The sequence below is a fragment of the Gymnogyps californianus genome, chromosome Z, assembly GCF_018139145.2.
Source record: "Gymnogyps californianus isolate 813 chromosome Z, ASM1813914v2, whole genome shotgun sequence".
Taxonomy (NCBI): domain Eukaryota; kingdom Metazoa; phylum Chordata; class Aves; order Accipitriformes; family Cathartidae; genus Gymnogyps; species Gymnogyps californianus.
In genome coordinates this window covers 74177096-74194099 of record NC_059500.1, presented here as the reverse complement: position 1 = coordinate 74194099, position 17004 = coordinate 74177096, and the positions used below count along the sequence as shown (strand labels likewise).

Here is a 17004-nt window from a genome sequence, read left to right as displayed (position 1 = left end):
GGCTGAGCAGGGTTTCCCAAGAGCAAGGCAATTGGCTTCTCCCCGCCTCTCTATCACTGCCCCCGACTCAGCTTGGGAGTCACTGGCAAGGGTTCGTTGGAGAAGGTACAGCCTGTGTCCCCATGCTTCACAGTGCTTCACAGTGACAGTTTTTGCTTTCTGCAGGCTGCAGCAAAACCACTGACTATACCTTGTCCCTGCTTCTCCCTGCAAGTGAGTAAGCCCCGAGTTAGTAAAAGGCTTGGGCGGACTGGGCTGAAAGGTGCTACAGGAGTGCCATGCATTATGTGATGTTGTTGAGGGAATTGGTGGAAATTTAAACATTGCAATCAAGCTGTTTCCCCTGCTTCAGAAAGAATTGTTTGTCTATCAGTGTGAGACCTCTTAAACACCACCACACTCCCTATGTACTTACTACTCTGTGGACTTTCAGCCTTTCTTGGCAAATGCTGTTTGACTCAGGCCTGTGATAAACCTGTTGCAAGATATTATTTATAGCCTGAAAGAATGGTTCAACATGCACTTTCTCTTGAAAATAAACACCCTGTTTAAAAGAAAAAGCACTACACAAAACCTGCATGGCTTCATCTGAAGAGAGCTGGGACCAGCAGATCTTTAAAGGGGTCGCTGCCTGGTAGATATGAGTCTGGCAAGATTCAGCAGGCTATTTTCATGACCCAGCTCCTGTTGCTAGTGCTGTCAGTGTCAGATGTGAGTGTTGCTGCTGCCGAGTAAATAGCACCAGCAGCAAGATGGCCTCAAAGGCCAACCCAGACGACTTGGTACCACAGTGTTGTTTTAGCAATGCCCATCAAAGCACAGCCAGAAGCAAGGTGGTACAGGGTGAATATAAATCCCATGCAAACCGCCCTTGCAGCTCTGGGGCTGCATCTTGGAACGGGAGATGCTGAAAGAGGCTTGAAGGTTGTAAAGGAAAGCATGAACTCCCAGCATGACACTGAAACACCAAGCCAAACATGGAGTCTGGCTGCCTCACTGAGGTAATTCAGAGCAGGAATGAAACCAGGGCCCTGTGTTTGGGAGCGGCATTAGCAAATCCATCACTGGCTGCAGTGCACACATCCAGGGTTGACACTTCAGTGGTGGTGATGGATTGATAAAAATGCAAACTGAGTCTGGAAAGAGCAAGAGGGTTGATCTAAGGTCTGGGAAACATAACTTCAAGGAGCTTTTTAGGACCTCACGAATAAATTAAGCCATAACTTCATCTCAGCCTAAAAGCACCTGCATGGCAAGGGATTCGCAATGGTGGAAGGCTCTTTAAATTAGCAGAAAGAGATATAATGGGATTTGGCAGCTGACCAAGTTCAAACAAGGACTAGAACATACATATTTAGTGTGGCACTAGCTTGTCTGCATCCTTCAAACTCCTTCAGGTCAAAACTCCTTGTCTTTTACTGAAAGATGTGCTTTAGCTCCAAGAGGAGTCATTGGTGTGATGAGTTTATTGACTGAGGCTGTGTGAATCGTAACAGTTATTTCTGGGCTTAAAATCTATTAAATCTACTTCTGCTTTTGATCTTCTTGAAATGATCAGGGATTGATGGGCAGCATTATAGAGAGAGATTCACAGCTTCTATAAAGAGGTAATCACAACTTGCAACAGGCCAGGTAACTGTATAAGAAGAGATTTACAGACTCCTAAATTCTTCAGTTCTCTTGATTCTTGCTTATTTATTAGCTTATGTGTTAAACAATCAAACTGTAAGCACTCAGAGACAACAAGGTGTCACAATAACAGCGAGCATGCGTCAACATTAAATAATGTTATCCCTTTTCTGCCACTGAAATAAGCCTAGTGGGAAGAGATGTACTTGCCCCACATGCCTGGGATCATATGAGCTTCCCTCTTACGTCAGCTTTCCCACTTGTCAGTAAGCACGGGGAGACAGTCCTCACTTTCTGATCCCCGTGGTGCCAGCTCTCACGGACTCTTAGTCCAGCTTCCTCCTTGGTCCTCTGGCCGTCTGCCTCAGGCTCCTGCTCCCCATGGGTTTTCTCCAGTGCTTCCTGGTTGTCATTTTTCCCTTGGAGACATTCTTCCTCTCTTTACCCCTCTAATACCAACATTCAAACTGGTCTGTACAGCTTCCTCGACCTTTGGATACCCTGGAGGAGGGTGCTGGGGAGCTTCTCCCCTCTTACAGTGAGCCAGCGTTCCCCAGGGTCTGGAAATTGTCCCGTTAAGGGCTGGACTGCCCTGCACCAGTCCCGACACTATGAGCAATATATGGTTAAGAGAACATTTGCTTAGAAATGCTGTCTGCAATAAGAGAACAACAACAGAGTAGGGTACAGCTGCAAAGCTCATCCTTCAGTCTACACTTGGTGGTGAAGAACATCCTGGGATCACAGAGCCACAGGCATGTTCAGGCTGGAAGGGATGTTGGGAGGTCTCTAGTCCAACATCCAGCTCAAAGCAGGGTCAGCCCTGAGATCAGACAAGGTTGCTCAGGGCCTAGGCTTATCCTGAAAACCTCCAAGGCTGGAGATCCCACAGCCTCTCTGGAGCCCTGTTCCAGTGGCTGACTGTCACTGTGGAGAAAAACTTTCTTATGTCACGTTGAATCCTTCCCTGCTTCAGTTTATGGCTGTTGTGCCTCATTCTCCTGCTGTGCACCTCAGTAAAGAGCCCATCCCTGTCTTCTTGATATCCTCCTCTTGGGTGCTGGCAGGCTCCTATTAGCTCACCCAAAACCATCTGTTCTCCAGGCTGAACAAGCCCAGCACCCTTAGTGTCTCCTCAGTGTGAATCCTCCAGCCTTCAACAGTCTTGGTAGACTCTGCTGGACTCAGTCTGGTTTATCAACATCTCAATTCAGCCCTTAAACTACTTTCTGCCTCTATTTCCATAGGTGAAACTGGAAGCCTCCTATCCATTAGCTGAAAATGAAGACTTTTTACAGTCTGTTTTTCATCACCAGGGGCAGAGAACAGAAGCACTGAGCCAGCACAGCCATCATCTCCTCATCTTATTTCTTTCCTCCCTAGAAAGCTCCTTTCTTTTTTTCCAGTGACAGGACGTGGCACCGCATAGCACCGGGGACTGCAGGTGAGAGGGGTTCACCCTCTTTGCTTCCTCCCACCTCCCAGAGCTTCTTTCATTAACATTCACCTAGTGTTTCTTAATCAGCACATTCTGGCTTGGACCTGCCTGCCTGTGTTGCAGCCTTCTGGAGGAAATCTGCTGAAGCTTTATCTATTGTATGACCGGAAATGTTGAACACTTCGGCTTCTTACTAGACTGACAGCTACTCTTATGCCATAGCATTACACAGTGCTTGAGTGTGGTTCTCACCCTCAGCCTCTGTAGCCATCCTTGGCTCTACCTGTCTCTCCTGCAGGAACCTTCTCCTATGGTTGTGTACTTGCCTTTCTTGAGACTTTTGATGCCAATCCACACGACAAGTGCGTGGTTGGGCTAAGCCAGGAGATTGCAAAGGTTACGCTAGAAGTGGGAAGAGTAACAGGCTGAAAAATCACCCCAAAAGAGCAGTTATCAGTGGGATAACTGGGATGATATCTCAGAGCAGTCTGCAGATTTATTTTGGGGGATCGGTTGGTGTCCTCACTGGCATTTCAAATTTCCCATTCATTCCTTGGATGATCTAGCAGAGAGTCCACTTACAAAGTCTTGAGAGGGCCTGGTGGCATGGAGGGTCACAAGGACTTTGAAAGACTTTGCATCAGATCTCCACATGACCTTGAAACATTGGAGAGATGGACTGAAATCAAGGAGGTGAATTCAGTGAAGACCTTCACAAAGTACCAAAAACATCTGCTAGGGCTGGTCTCAGCTGTGCTTGATCCTGCTTTGGTGCAGAGCCCAGACCCAGTTCATGCAGTCCAAGGACTCAGAATTACATTAATGAGCCCAACCCAGTCAGTAATCCAATGCCTGCAACATGGTGTGATTTCAGTGGGGAGCGAGGTGAGAGTTTGGCTCATGTTGTGTTCGCCACAATAGCGTCCAAGCCCCAGATGGTCATATAGGAAACATTGCATTTGTCTGTGGTTAAATCAGGGGTTGCTGGAATAAATCAGCTCTGTTACAGGTTCTCTGCTGCTCTCGCTGGATTTCTGGCTCATTTACAGATGGTTGCTGGGGAAGTTAAATGACGAACAATAATCATGCACAATGATCCAGACTTCTTAAGGATTTTACAGGCTAGGGAGAGGCTGGCACTATTTCCCCAGTTACCTTCTTCTCACCTTTGGAGCAACTGCAGCTCTCACTTAGGGATTTTATGCATCTTTATGGCAAAGAGGGTGTTAAGGAAAGTATAATTACTGGAATTAAATTTGGATTTAATTTTCTGAGCACAAGTGGCCCCTTTCTGTCTTTCTTTTGTTTCCTGCTTGGTTGCCAGCTGTGAAAATACCTCTTTTCAGGATTGTTCTTGATGCTGAGGCACTTGCGCAGTGCCAGACATGCAGCAGCGCAGTGGGCTCATCCCCTGCTGGGCTGCATTTCACCCAGCTCTCAAATGATGGTGAGCATTCCCCCGCAGTGAGGGGGAAGAGCATGATCAGCAAAGTGCCTGGAGAAAACACCATGTCTTGGCATTTGTGGTGTCTGCGTCTCACAGCACTTTACACACAGGATCCACATGGTTAACTGTTTTGCAGGAGAAGCAATGGGATATAGGGGGCTGAGGCAACATTATTTCTACGAAGCAATTGCTTCCACCGTTCCTCTAGGTCAGTTTAGGCATCTCCTCTGTGCTGGTGGAGAAGGACAATTTTGGTTGTCATCTTGAGGACTCTCAAAACATAACCAGGTTGTTGTTCGGTCTTTATTACTTCCTCCCAGACCTACAGCCTGACAACACGTCTGGGTTTCAGGGAGCTCCTCACACCAGGACGATACCAGGAGGATCCGTGCATGGGCTCAGATCAGAATGGAAACAGGAGAGCCTGGGAAGAAGTGACCCCTCCTGAGATGATGATCTGACCATGCTGGGGGAATCTGCAGCCAGAACTGGTACCCAGATCTGGTGAGATTTCTGCCATCTCCACCAAGGAGATAACTCCTCCAAGGGCCCTCGAGGACAAATGCTGGCTGTTTGGCTGGCAGCATTGCCCCAGCCATGTCCCTCTGTCCCAGCTCCAGCAACACAAAGAGCAGGGTGAGGATCAGGCCATGTTTGCTGGTGTGTTGAGGCTTTCAACCTCAGTAAGGTGACAGGCTTTGTACCACTGTTGTTCTCTTAATGTAGCAGATCTGCCCACTTACTGTTAGGCATGCACATCAGCTTCAGCTAACCTCTGCTAACAAGTTCCCTCTAGTCCTTAAATCTGCAATTAATTGTCAGATAGTTGCTTCTGCCAGCTGGGCCACTGTCTTGCTGAAGCTGTCAGCTGCTGGTTAACCTTGTTCCATCTTTGGTACTGGTGGGACTTGCTGAGCGAAGGAGAGGTTACCTTGGGAAGCACTTACCTTAAGGACCTTAATGACTTCTACATTGTTTTCTTCCCAGCCTGCCTTTATTTTGCAATACTCTGTTGCAAAGAAACTCCATTATTTTCAGCAGCCAGCTGAGCAGACGGGGTTAACTGGTCTATGGCACTGAAGTAATTACATTTTGATACAACAGAGACACAGCAGCGCACATGTAAAATTAATTCAGGTGCAGCATCCTGGTCAGTGACTCAAAGCAAAGAGCAGTTTAGGGAGGCCATCCCTGGCCACACTGTGACTGTGCTGTTGGCAGCATGGACAATCACTGGGAATATATCCCTCTGGTTTCCATAGATGATGTTGGATTGGCTTTTCCCATGGCCAGTTCCTTCTTCAGATATATATTAGCATCAGAGAGATTGATTACTGCTCGCATCTCTCTTCTGCTTCTGTTATAATTAAAACAGCAATGTATGCATTAAGCAATTAGATTTTAATAATGCTTTTCTAAACAGGATGTCAAGGAGCTTAGTACAAAGACTTGGGCTGGAGCCAGATCAGCATCTTAAGACTGGATTGTCATTAAAATGACTGCCTCCCGCCTGGACAGCTTACCCAAACACAGGCTCTAGATCTGCTTTTTAGTCAGAGGGCACCTCATCTTTGTCTGCAGACAGGACCCAGAAGACCCCATGCTCCAGGGTGGCAGGGTCCGAGTGAGACATGGGTAGGGACAGGTCACCAGTGCGTGTGGAATCTGGGTCTGCTGGTGGGACAGGAACATCCCCAACTCCAACCCCATCGCCATCCCCATCACTGCGTGCCCTGGAGCCAACATTCAGGACTGCCCTGGGTTGCTTCCCGCAGAGCAGTTGTTGATCAGGTCAGGGCAGATCTGCTCACCACTGGCAGTGTCTCCCAGAAGGAAGCAAGGTGCTCCACGGGTGCCCATGTCCCAGAGGAGCACTCCCTGAGCTGCCTCCCAGCACTTCGCTGGCTTTCTCCTGCGTTGTTTTATCCTGTCTGCTTCTGGCTGATACACAGTCCTGGGGCCCTGCATGCGCAGTCAGGCCAGGATGAATCCTCTTCTCTGTACAGGCTTTACTCAGACCCTTACGGACAGTCCAATGCTGTTGGGTCACTGTGAACATGAACAGGGAATGTGTAACACAACCTCAGCATCACTGTGGGCTGTGTGGGCTCAGAGAGATGTCGCAACAGGCAGCGACGAGCATCCTCCACCAAGCAGCACTGTGCCAAGCCATCTTCGGGGGAGGATTGACACCAGCAAAGCTGCTAACCAGGAGCTCCCAGGGCAAAGGGGCACTGTAGTGGGTTACAGCTGAGCCTTGTCTGTCTGTGGGGCAGGAAGGGATTTTTCAGCTGCTGTAACAGGGTCAGATCCTGGGGAAGAGCAACGGCTCTAGCTGCAGGATTTCCCATGCTCGTCCTGCGTCCAGCTTCTCGCTCGTCCTGCGTCCAGCTTCTCGCTGACCCCTTTTAAGCCCTGATTTGCATGCTGCAGCGTAACTCAGTTGTAGCTGATGCGATTTAGCGTGACGTCCCACATAGTCCAGACTAATAGTGTATCTGGTTTCCAGGCCTGGGAGTGTTTGTGCGGCATTTATCATTTGCCTGGCCATTTCCTGTGCAGCAGGTGGAGAGATGCTGTGCAAGTCATTTAATTTGTGGCAAATGGTAGACACGGTCTGAAGTAAACAGGATGCACTTCGGTGAGGACGGAGGCAAAATAGGAGGAGAGGGAAAGGAGATGGGAATAATCGACTGAGGAGGTGGACAGAAAAAGATCTCACTTGCCAGCAGTGCCCTGCCGTAGCAGAGGTGGTGTACTGGAGAGCACAGGCAAGAGAGAGGTGAGCAGGACACATGAGCTGATCCTGCTGCACCACTTAGCAGTGCAAAGGCCTCAGCTCCAATTTGGGGTACCGGGCTTGAAGGACCTGAGGAGCAGGAGAGCAGCAACGACAATGTGGCCAGCTGAGAGGCTGGAAGCAGGGAGATGCAGAGAAATGCACACCCCTGAAGAGGTCCTGGGCTGGCAGGGTAAGGCAGGCAGTGTTCTGAGGTTATAAGATGGCAGCAAAAGGCTTAGCGAAAGGGTTTCAGTGGGTGTGAGAGGGCATGCTGGCAGCCATCACCAGGAGATGGGTTGGCAGCACCGTCCCTGGGGGTTTTCAAAAGAAATGGCCATGGAGGTGATGGGAACAGAACGTGACAATCCACCGCTTGGGGAACGTTGTGCTGGGCACCCCAAGGACTGGGTCAAGTGCTGGACAAGCATCTGTCAGAAGCAATTTAAAAGTAGCTGCTCCCACCATGGACCAGGGTGGACTAGTGGGCTAACCCCTCCTAGCCCTGCTTCAGGTGACACTGTGATTTAAATGAAACCTACACACGAGAATGTGTTGTCGAGATGACACAATTGTTCACGTGGTTGAAATATCTAGTGCTATTTCTGGAGCATCCCTGAGTTCAAGTGCAGTCATGGAGAGCAGGAGAGAGGGAGAGAGCACTGTGGCCTGACGTTAAATTGCAGACTGAGCTCTTTCAGTAAGCAGAACAGTATCAGTTGTAACACATCTTTCATGCCATTGGCATTTAATATTATTAAATATGGGGCATCTGTGAGTGAAGACATTTATTTTCACTTCTATTTATAGCAAAACTTGGTTTCCAGTGCACTTGTATTTATTCAGAGTGAAGTATATTCACACGCTCTCATGTTCGTAGCAAACAAGAGTACATTTCCTATGCAAATATTTTTATGAGCTGTATTAAAAAATGACATGACAAAAGTTTTAAAGAAGGTGACATGTTAAGAGAGAAACAGCAGCTGGACTTTCTTAAGGCAGTTAAAAGGTGATCACAGGGGATACATATATTAACAGTGGTGGCCAAAGAGGTATTGAAAAATTGCAACTTTTTAAAATATACTGTTCATACAACTGCAAATCATCTCTCCTGAGACGCTATGCTCTGTGAGATAACAGCAGTACCAAAGTATTGCAGGAGCTGCATATTCACATCCGTGTTTGGTTGCTTTTATTAAACTCGAATCCATAACAGCTTACTGAGCTGTCATGCAAAAACACTAAAGTAAAGCTGAAGTAAGAAAAAAAAAAAAGAGATGCTGAGTGATAAAGAAATGTTGCTGGGTGGCTGAGAGTCCTACCTGCCAGCTGGCAGCAAGGGCTGCAGCTTAAGACTGCTGGGGTCCCTGCGCATCGCAGGGCTTCCTTGATTTTGCCCCTTTGGATGGGTTTGATGTATGTGCCTGTGGGTGCTGCGTGTGCCGAGCCTCTCACTGCAGAGTTGCCAGCACGAGTAAAGAGGTGCTGCAGATGTGGCTCCTTGTGGTAGGCACAAGAGCTATGGAAGCCTGGGCATCTTTAGGGTTGCTTAGGTTGCATTGAGGTTTGGTGTCTGGGTTTCACTGGGCTTGGAGCAATATTTGAAGTCGAGCTAGAAGCCAAGGTATCGCCTGTCTAATGGTTTGTATGAACAATATCTCAGCTAAAACCCACTTCTCGCTTCCTTCCTCCCCACCACTTGGGTCTGAGAGATCCTGCAGCTAAAACATCAGGTAGTTATGCCCCCACCAGCCTTTCCATCCAATGCCATTATAACACGTGGCATGTGGGCAGACTTTGGGTAATGGGGCTTCCCACTGAGCGGTGCTAAGAGCTAATTAAAGTAATCCATCCCATCCAGAAGCGCCCGACAACACTGCAGAAAGTCTGAACTCAGTAGGGCTGGATCCAGGGTTTGAGGATGATGGCGGATGCACTGCCTGTCCCCCAGGGGGGTGAAGGAAAGGGCATCCCGTCCCTCTGTCCTTATCCCAATGGTGGTTTGCACCACCAGGACACCCTGGGCTGGAGGCAAAAGCTTTTGGGCTTTTTACTCCACTCCAGCCCTTTTATTAAGCCTCTGTGGGTCAGGGGAGGGTAATTATCTTGTGTACTGAGCACACAATGATTTTTCTCAGTGCTTAGCACTAAATCTGTGAACTGATATGACTGAAAATCTTTTCATGCACCTTGTGAGGAGTTTATCATCTCACCAGGCTGCTCCGTTCGAGGCGGCTGCTGTTGGCTTGTCTCAGTGACCGAGGGTAATGATGCCCAAAGGCAAAGCTGTTCTCCGTCTCTCTCTCTCTTTCCCCCCCCCCAGCCCCTCACACACACACACACACACACACACACACACACACAGAGCTCACAGTTAGAGTGTGGCCAAATTGTCCCCAGGGCTGGCAAAACCCAGTGTGACCTCCTGAAGGAGCAGAGAGCCTGTTGCTGATGCTTCCTAATCACAACATCTGTGCAGGGCAGAGTTAAGGGTATTTGCTCATTTGGCCCGTTTCAGACCATAATGTCTTGGGTAACTTTAAAATTTATCCTTCACTTTAAAGATATTTTTTTGGTGATATATGAACCACATCCCTGTTTTGAACCCATAAGTGTCAGATACAGAAAAGGCCAAAGACCGACTGTTTTAAATGTTTTTTTTTTTAACTCGGATAAATTCAGAAGGAGTTAACGAGTCATTGTAATGTCCAGTTCAGAGGAGCTGTGGGAACCACCACAGGCCCTGTCTGCACTCAGCTTGGCCTTGCTCACTGAAGTTTTCATGCATGGCTGCTAAATATCATCTTCTTATGGCTATATTTAGGTGCCTAAATTAGTGGTGTGTAAGAGACGTTGCTCGTGGCTCTGGAGTTAGCAAGAACAGGGAACATTCAGCCTGGCTGGAAGCCAAATTGCTTTGTCAGCAGCCCAAGCAGAAGAGCCCAGTGCTAAGCCTTTCTTGGCCCTTAGGTGAGCCTGGTCTTGCCTGTCCTGCACCCAGCGGTGCCCACCAGCGCCCTCCTCATGCTTCCCTGTGCTCGGGGCTGGTGAGGCCATGCGCCGTGGTGCGGTCACTGTGAGATGGGCTATGCTGTTTAGCAGCTTCCCATGCTCAGCCAGGGTATACAGTTGGATCAGGCCAGCTAGCAAGTGCTTTCAGAGGGCACTGTCAATGCTTCATTAGATGCTGTTAGCACATCTTGCTATAACATGCTTCCGAGGCTCACCGCTTAGTATTTCTTGAGCTCCTTGCTGAGGGTCAGTAGAGATCGCACCATGGCACCAGTCAGCACAAAAGCAAAAGCCAAACTCCTCCACAGCTTTGCCGGAGGCTGCTGAAACCCACAGGGAAGGGTTTGGCTCCTCCTGTGTGCACATCTTTTGCTTGGCCAGAGAACACTGCGAGGGGGGTGAGCAAGGGTGTCGGCTCTCAGCTGGCCTCCAGCAGAGCAGACGTGGAGCTGGGATGATGCCTGTCCTCCCTTATGGCCATGGATGAGGGTTTGACCTTGCTATTAGCTCCCTGCTGCTGCAGAGCCCGTCCTTTCCATCAAACTGTATCTCCCCTCTCCCATGGGTCTTTGTAAGCCAGCCAGCCCTGTGGCGTGCTGCAGGCAGGTACCTGCCATTTAGATACAGGTGACCCCTGCCCACATCCCCTGAGTGTCACCCCATTCCCTCTGGTTTATTCCCAGTGATACTCCCAGCCCCTTCCACATTTGATCCACTTTTGTTTGCACCTCCTGCCTGTCAGATATCGCTGACCTTTGCTGCCACACCTTTATTGGCAGATGTGTGTTGCTGAGCCACAGGCTGGTCCCAGTGCTGTCTTCACTGGTTCCAGTGGCTTCACTGATGACTTCCAGCAAGCAAGGGCAGGTGACCTGGGGCCACGAGACCTGTCTGCCCTACTATGTCTTGGCGTGGTCCGGTGCAGATGCTAGCAGAGATATGCGAGTCAAATACGTGAGCTGGAGCAAGGAGAGGTTCTTGCCCTGAACAGCACAGGTTTTAGCTGAAACTGGAGGCATGAGCACCTTTGAGGCCAATGATCCTGTGTGGCTGCTGACGCCTGAACGACCCAGCCATCCCCTGGGCTTTTCTGCTGGTTTCATTCCCTGCAAGCAGAACATTTCCTGCGTCATTTATTTCCAAACAGTAGCAAAATAAGCCTAAATCCTTATCTCCAGTCTGTCAGCTAATCCTTCTGTGGACCAGGAGCAACGCTGTCAAATCAGGCTGTGAGTGTGACTCGAGGCTCTCCATGGTTGATAAGCACGTTGCTGCTGTATGTAAACGGACTTCTTGAGAGCCCAGAAGTGGTCCTGGCACAGACGTCATCCCCAGCTCAGCGCAACTCCAGCTTCACCTGCTACATAACAGCATCGGGTTGCAATAGGACCATGACAGGGTAGGTTTTGGAAGGCTTCAGGGCTGCAGGTCATATCACACCCCTGTTGATGCATGTTTGGTTGGTGGTCCAGGGAGCCAGCGAGGAAAATTTTGCTGTGTTCATGAAGGAGTTTAGGTTTCCTTGGTCTTCCCAACAGAAAGGCTCCAGGGAAGTCTCTTCTTTGCTTTCATTCATTGAATTCACTGGACCCGTCACTGGTGTGTTTTGCTAATGGAAGAGCCCTTATCCTGGAGGTGTCATCTTAACCTACCCCTGAGCAGGGTACAAGGAACAAGAACAGGTCTTCTCCAGAAGCAACATACCTCTGAAGATGTGGAAGGCTGTGTGCCCCTTCCCACTGAGGATAATAAGGATGGGAGTTTCGGGCAGCCCCGTTGGTGGCTTCTTGGAGGTTCTTATCCCCTTCAAAATCATTCTGTAAAAGCTTAAACCCCTTTTGCATGGGAAGCTGGGATCCTAGGTCACTGGGCTGCTTTGTAAAGTGGCCAGATCCTGTCCCAGCATGGCTGTGCCCAGAAATTCCATCCTGTCAGGAATGGCAGAGACTGGGACTATCAGTATCATGACGACAGCAGGGCAGAGCCAGGCCTGTGCCCCTTGGCCAAGACTCAGAGGGAAGGGTTCCCTCTGCTCCCAGGGAAGTTATGGGGACTTTTCTGTCTATGTTTGTGCCAGCATGGTTGATTTTCTTGCTACTTTAAAACATAAACATGTTTTGCTTTGTTTAATCGAAACCTTACAGCAGATGTTTTATGATTATTTCACCAATGGGGAAAAAAAAAAGGATGCTGAAAAGTGTTAGCATCATGGCTTTTATGGGAGAGTTTTATTAACTCAACAGTTTACTGTTCAGCTAGGGAACAAAGGCATCAGCCAAGACACAGGGAATCCAGTTTAAATGACTCCCATATCATGGATGTAGAGTTCAGTATGTGCCAGCGTGGGCAGGGCTGGAGCTGGAGCTCCCAGGGTGATGGATCTGGGGTCTTCAAACAGCCAGTCCTCGTCCTCATCCTTGTCCTCCTCGTCCTCATCCTTGTCCTTGTCCTCACTCTGCCCTTGCCCTAGGGCTCCATCTCAGTCATCTTCAACGCCCTGCTTCGCTTCCAGTGTCAGTACTCACCTTTGGGGCTGAGAGGACCATCAAGGGTCCTGCAGCAGTTGTGCCCGCACTGCCTATAGGGCCAGGAGCCCCATGCCTCAGTTTCCCTGCCTGGAGAGCCAGAGTAGAGCTGAGCCATAAGGCAAAGGGAGCATGAGGGCAGTGGGGGACTTGGCCATGAACACAGCATGGGGATATGTAGGGGGTGTCCTCCCCATCTCACCTCCCTAGGGTCATGGTTCGTCAGCGGGGCACAGTCCGTCCCGACGCAGCACCTTTTCTGCCCCTGCCATGAGCTTTCCTGACACTTCCCTCATCACCATTTCAGCCAAGAGCATTTGGCTCTCCTGCTGGGAACTGTTAACAATAAAATCAATGCAAACACTGCTATGAGCTCCGGTACCCGTTCGATGAGCTCCTCAGGGACAGACCTCCCATGTAAGCTCAGCTCTGCATCTGTCAGCTCCATGCGGGGGGATGCTCTGCCCTGGCTCCCTCTCCGCTCCTGATGAGCCCCATGGATGCAGTATAAGCAGGGATGCAGGCAGAGGACAGGCTCAGCTACACGCTGGGTGGCAGAGCCCCATGAGTGCCCTTTCCACACCTGGCCGTGGCATCCGTCGGGAGGGAGAGCCCGTCAGCAGCCGTGTGCGGAGGTGATGCTTCTCTGCACCACGCGTGCTCTGGGAAATTGCAACAGCTCTGCTCCAAGAAGGGCTGCTCCTTGGAGGCCTGATGCAGGCAAAGCGCCTGGATTTGTAGGAGGCTGCCGCGTGCATCCAAGCAGATGCCGTGGTGCTGTGGTGGTGCTCTCAGCCAGCCTGCAGCGGCCTGGCCAGCTCACATGCACAGGTGACTTGGGAAAAGCAGATAGAGGAATAAAGGGAAAGTTTCTGTTCCAGTGCCCCCGAAAAGACATTATAATTTTCCTTCCCTGTGTCATCCTGCTTGCCTGGTTATGTGGCGTTAAATTAGGGCTCTGGTTTGGTTACGGCTCATTACAGGCTTGCGTGAGGCTTTGTTGCAGCTTGCTCAGAAGCACCAAAGGAGCCAAGCCAGTGTGAAAGTGGAGGTTTTAGGGACAGCGCAGTGACTAGGAGCTGAGCTTGCCTGTGTCTGGTGACTTGAGCAAGGCTCAGATACGGTCCCCATGGACCTGGTGTTACTGCCTGGAAGGGCATTGGTCAGGGACTCTCCCTGACCCCACCAGTGTGGAGAGCAAAGGGCTTGGGATGGAGGTAGGTTGATGGGAGATGGGTTCAGCATCTCCTTTTCCTGGCTGAGCAAAGCAGTTGCCTCTTTAGCCTGTCCCAAGGACCTGTGTATGGTGCTGTGTGTGATGCAGGGTGCCAAAGGGAGTGTTTTGAATGCTGTCAGACAGCAAAGCAGCTTTTCTGCAGAAATAACTAAGTCCTGAAATACCCCGAGCAGCTGTGTTTATCCCAATGCTCTTGCTCAGAGAGATGCTCGGCTGTGACGTGGGCCATTAGTACAAACATTGCTCCCAGTCCCCGGACCAGAGCCACAAAGAGCGTTGCTCACTTAGTGGCATTAATACAAACCAGTATCGTCCCAGTATGCAATCAACAGTCTTGGTAAATAAGAACAACCTTGGCTCATCCCAGTGCTCAGGCGAGGTGTGGGGCTGTCTTCTGGGGAGCAGAGGGGTTTCCAAATGTCCTTGTTCCCCCCCCCAGCGCTGCTTTCACCCCAGCCGTGCCTCTGGCAGCCAAGGAAGCCTCTGCTCTGCAAGGGTTGTGCTGGGCTGTGATGAGGGAGAAGCCCGAGGGTCCCCTGGGGACTTCTTTCCCAGTGGTCATTTCCTTCAGCGATGCCCATGTTTGCTACAGAAACGTAGTGAGATCCCTGCAGCCCTATAACTTGCTCTTTGTTGTGCCCTGGCGTTTCTTTCCAGCGCTGAAGAAAAGGCGCGTGTTTGTAATTGCTGCACCCGGGGGCCATTAGAGGAGCTGATTCAGCGGGAGGAGAATTGATCTTTTCTAAGCAGGGAAAGAAGAAAGCAGGCAGCCTCCTTGCTCAGATGCTGCATGCTGCTCCCTTGGCCTTCTGAGAGCATCCCTGTGCAGAGGCTATGCTTTGGGGATGCCAGGAGGAGCCAGCACAGCGGCTTTCTGCAGGCTGCCTCCAAGCCTGGTTGGTGATGTTCCCTCTTGCTGTGCCACAGGGTTGGGGACCCGCTGCCACCTCTCCCAAGCCCACCTGCCAGACTGGGTACCAGCCCTCCCGCTCGCCTGTGCCTGGCATCTGCTTTCTGGCGTGCCCAGAGCCATGCTGGGCACAGAGGAGCTTCCCAGCCCTGGAGCAGAGACCCCCCTCCCCAAATCCAGAGGCAAGGTGAGAGCTGGCAGGCTGGCAAAGGGGAAGGCTGTGAGCGGAAGGCAGCACTGAGCGACAGGATGCGGCGACTGGGTGGATGCTGTTTTGGAGGAACCCTGCGGGGTAGATGCTCAGCTGCGGGAGGGCTTGGTGGGCTGAATGCAGGCTGGAAGATTCCTCTGCTGCAGCTGTGTCTGCCATGATATGTATGTACCTGGAGAGCCCAAACCCATTTATCACTTTCCCAAAGCCCCCGAGCTCCGATGAGAGCAACGCACTGATGCTGCAGCCCACAGCAGGGGCAACGGTCTGCCCGAAGGATTGAGTGGCACTGGTACCCTTAGCAGGGACATCGTCTCCCACCAGGCCTGGAAGCTCCTGCTGCTCCCAAGCAAGCGAGGACTGAAGTGGACAGGCTTATTTCCCTCGTGCTACATGATTTCTCCCAAGATGCTGGCGGTTTGCTCTAGCACCCAGGAGGGAGCTGCTGGGAGGGTTGGGACAGGTGCTGGCGGACTGTGGGAAGGGCTCGTCCTCCCTGGCCATGCTAGGGCATGTGTCGGGGTTGGCACAGCGGTGTGCAATGAGGCACAGGGCTGTCCTGTGGGCAGAAGAGCCTCAGTGAAGAGCTAACGGCCCACCTGGGAGCCCTGACTCACTTTTCCCCCTGGGTTAGGGGCTCTCAGCACCCACCTGCCCTCCTGGGAAAAGCCATTTGAGAGCAAAAGGGCCGATCCGCGCTCCTGTGCCTGCCTCTGCCCAGGAGCCCCAGCACGGGATAGGCATGGTGGGACTGTTTTGGGGAGGTTTGGACATCTGCATAGTTGTCACTGCCCTGGGAGTCGTGCATGCCTGGCACCTCCCTGGGGTCTGGGGGAAAAGCTGGGGGGCTTAGGGGACGGTCCAGTCCCATGGGGCTGAGAAGGGCTGCAAGGAGAGAGGCAGAAGAGGGTTTGTGTTGCTGTAGATCAACAGATCCACTCCCATCCCCACCCAAACCCTTCCTTACCGCCCTTTCCCAGCCCATGGGGGCTTTTACACATCTCATGGCACCTTGGGCTTGAAATAATACAGGGAGAGGCAGGCACATCCCCCTGTGGATCAGCCCCCGGCGAGGGCTGAGAGCTGGGACACAGCAGTCCAGTGGCCCTCCCTGCGCCAGACCTCTTCCCATCCTCACAGTCCTCCTTGCTCACAGCTCTGCCCCACTTGCTCTCTTCGCAGGCAAAGAAAGGCCAGGAGGTTAAGAAGGGCCCCGAAGTGGAAATTGCGAAGCTGGACAAGCTGCTTAACCTGGTGAGAGAGCCAGAGAGCAAGGCAGGGAAGTGAGTGGGGGGAACAACGGCTCTGCCAGGGGCCGCCAGCTGAACAAGCCCAGCTTTGATCGGCAGCTGCTTGGCATGCAAGCCGTGGGGCCCTGTGCCACCCACTCTTTGCATAGCGGGAACACTTCGCCTCTGTGCCCAGACAAATAAACGGAGGTGCTGGGAGAGCCACAGCGTGCAGTCGTCTCTGGGGTCAGGCAGACCTCACTGTGCTCGGTTCCCCAGAGCCACACAGCCCTCAGCTCTTCCCCACCCTTGGCTGGGCTTGCACCAGGCGAGAGCCCCATGGAGCACAGGTGAGGGCTGGTCCCGCCAGCCCTAGGGAAACCTCAGGGCTGCAGCTTGATGGCAGCCAGTCCCACCATGAGAGGTGGCCAGAGAGACTGAGCACTGAGCTGCAGCCCCACAGCCATTTGTGGGGTCAGCCACACACAGCCCCCTGGATTTTGAGGTGGCAGCCTAAGCCAGAGGGTGTCTGGGGACCTGGCCTGGCCCCCCATGGCTGTGGGAGAGGGACGTGCCATCACTCCAGC

At 51.4% G+C, this 17004-nt stretch overlaps 1 protein-coding gene across 1 annotated transcript in view; it reads left to right on the top strand.

Annotated features, from left to right (window-relative positions):
- DNAI1 (dynein axonemal intermediate chain 1) overlaps positions 1–16486 on the top strand; it is a 151273-nt gene extending 134787 nt beyond the window's left edge. The window contains exon 23 of the mRNA XM_050913638.1: positions 16371–16486. Coding sequence (XP_050769595.1) covers positions 16371–16475 — 105 coding nt within the window. The 3' untranslated portion in view covers positions 16476–16486. The remainder of the gene's footprint in view (positions 1–16370) is intronic.
- The last annotated feature ends 518 nt before the right edge of the window (positions 16487–17004 follow it).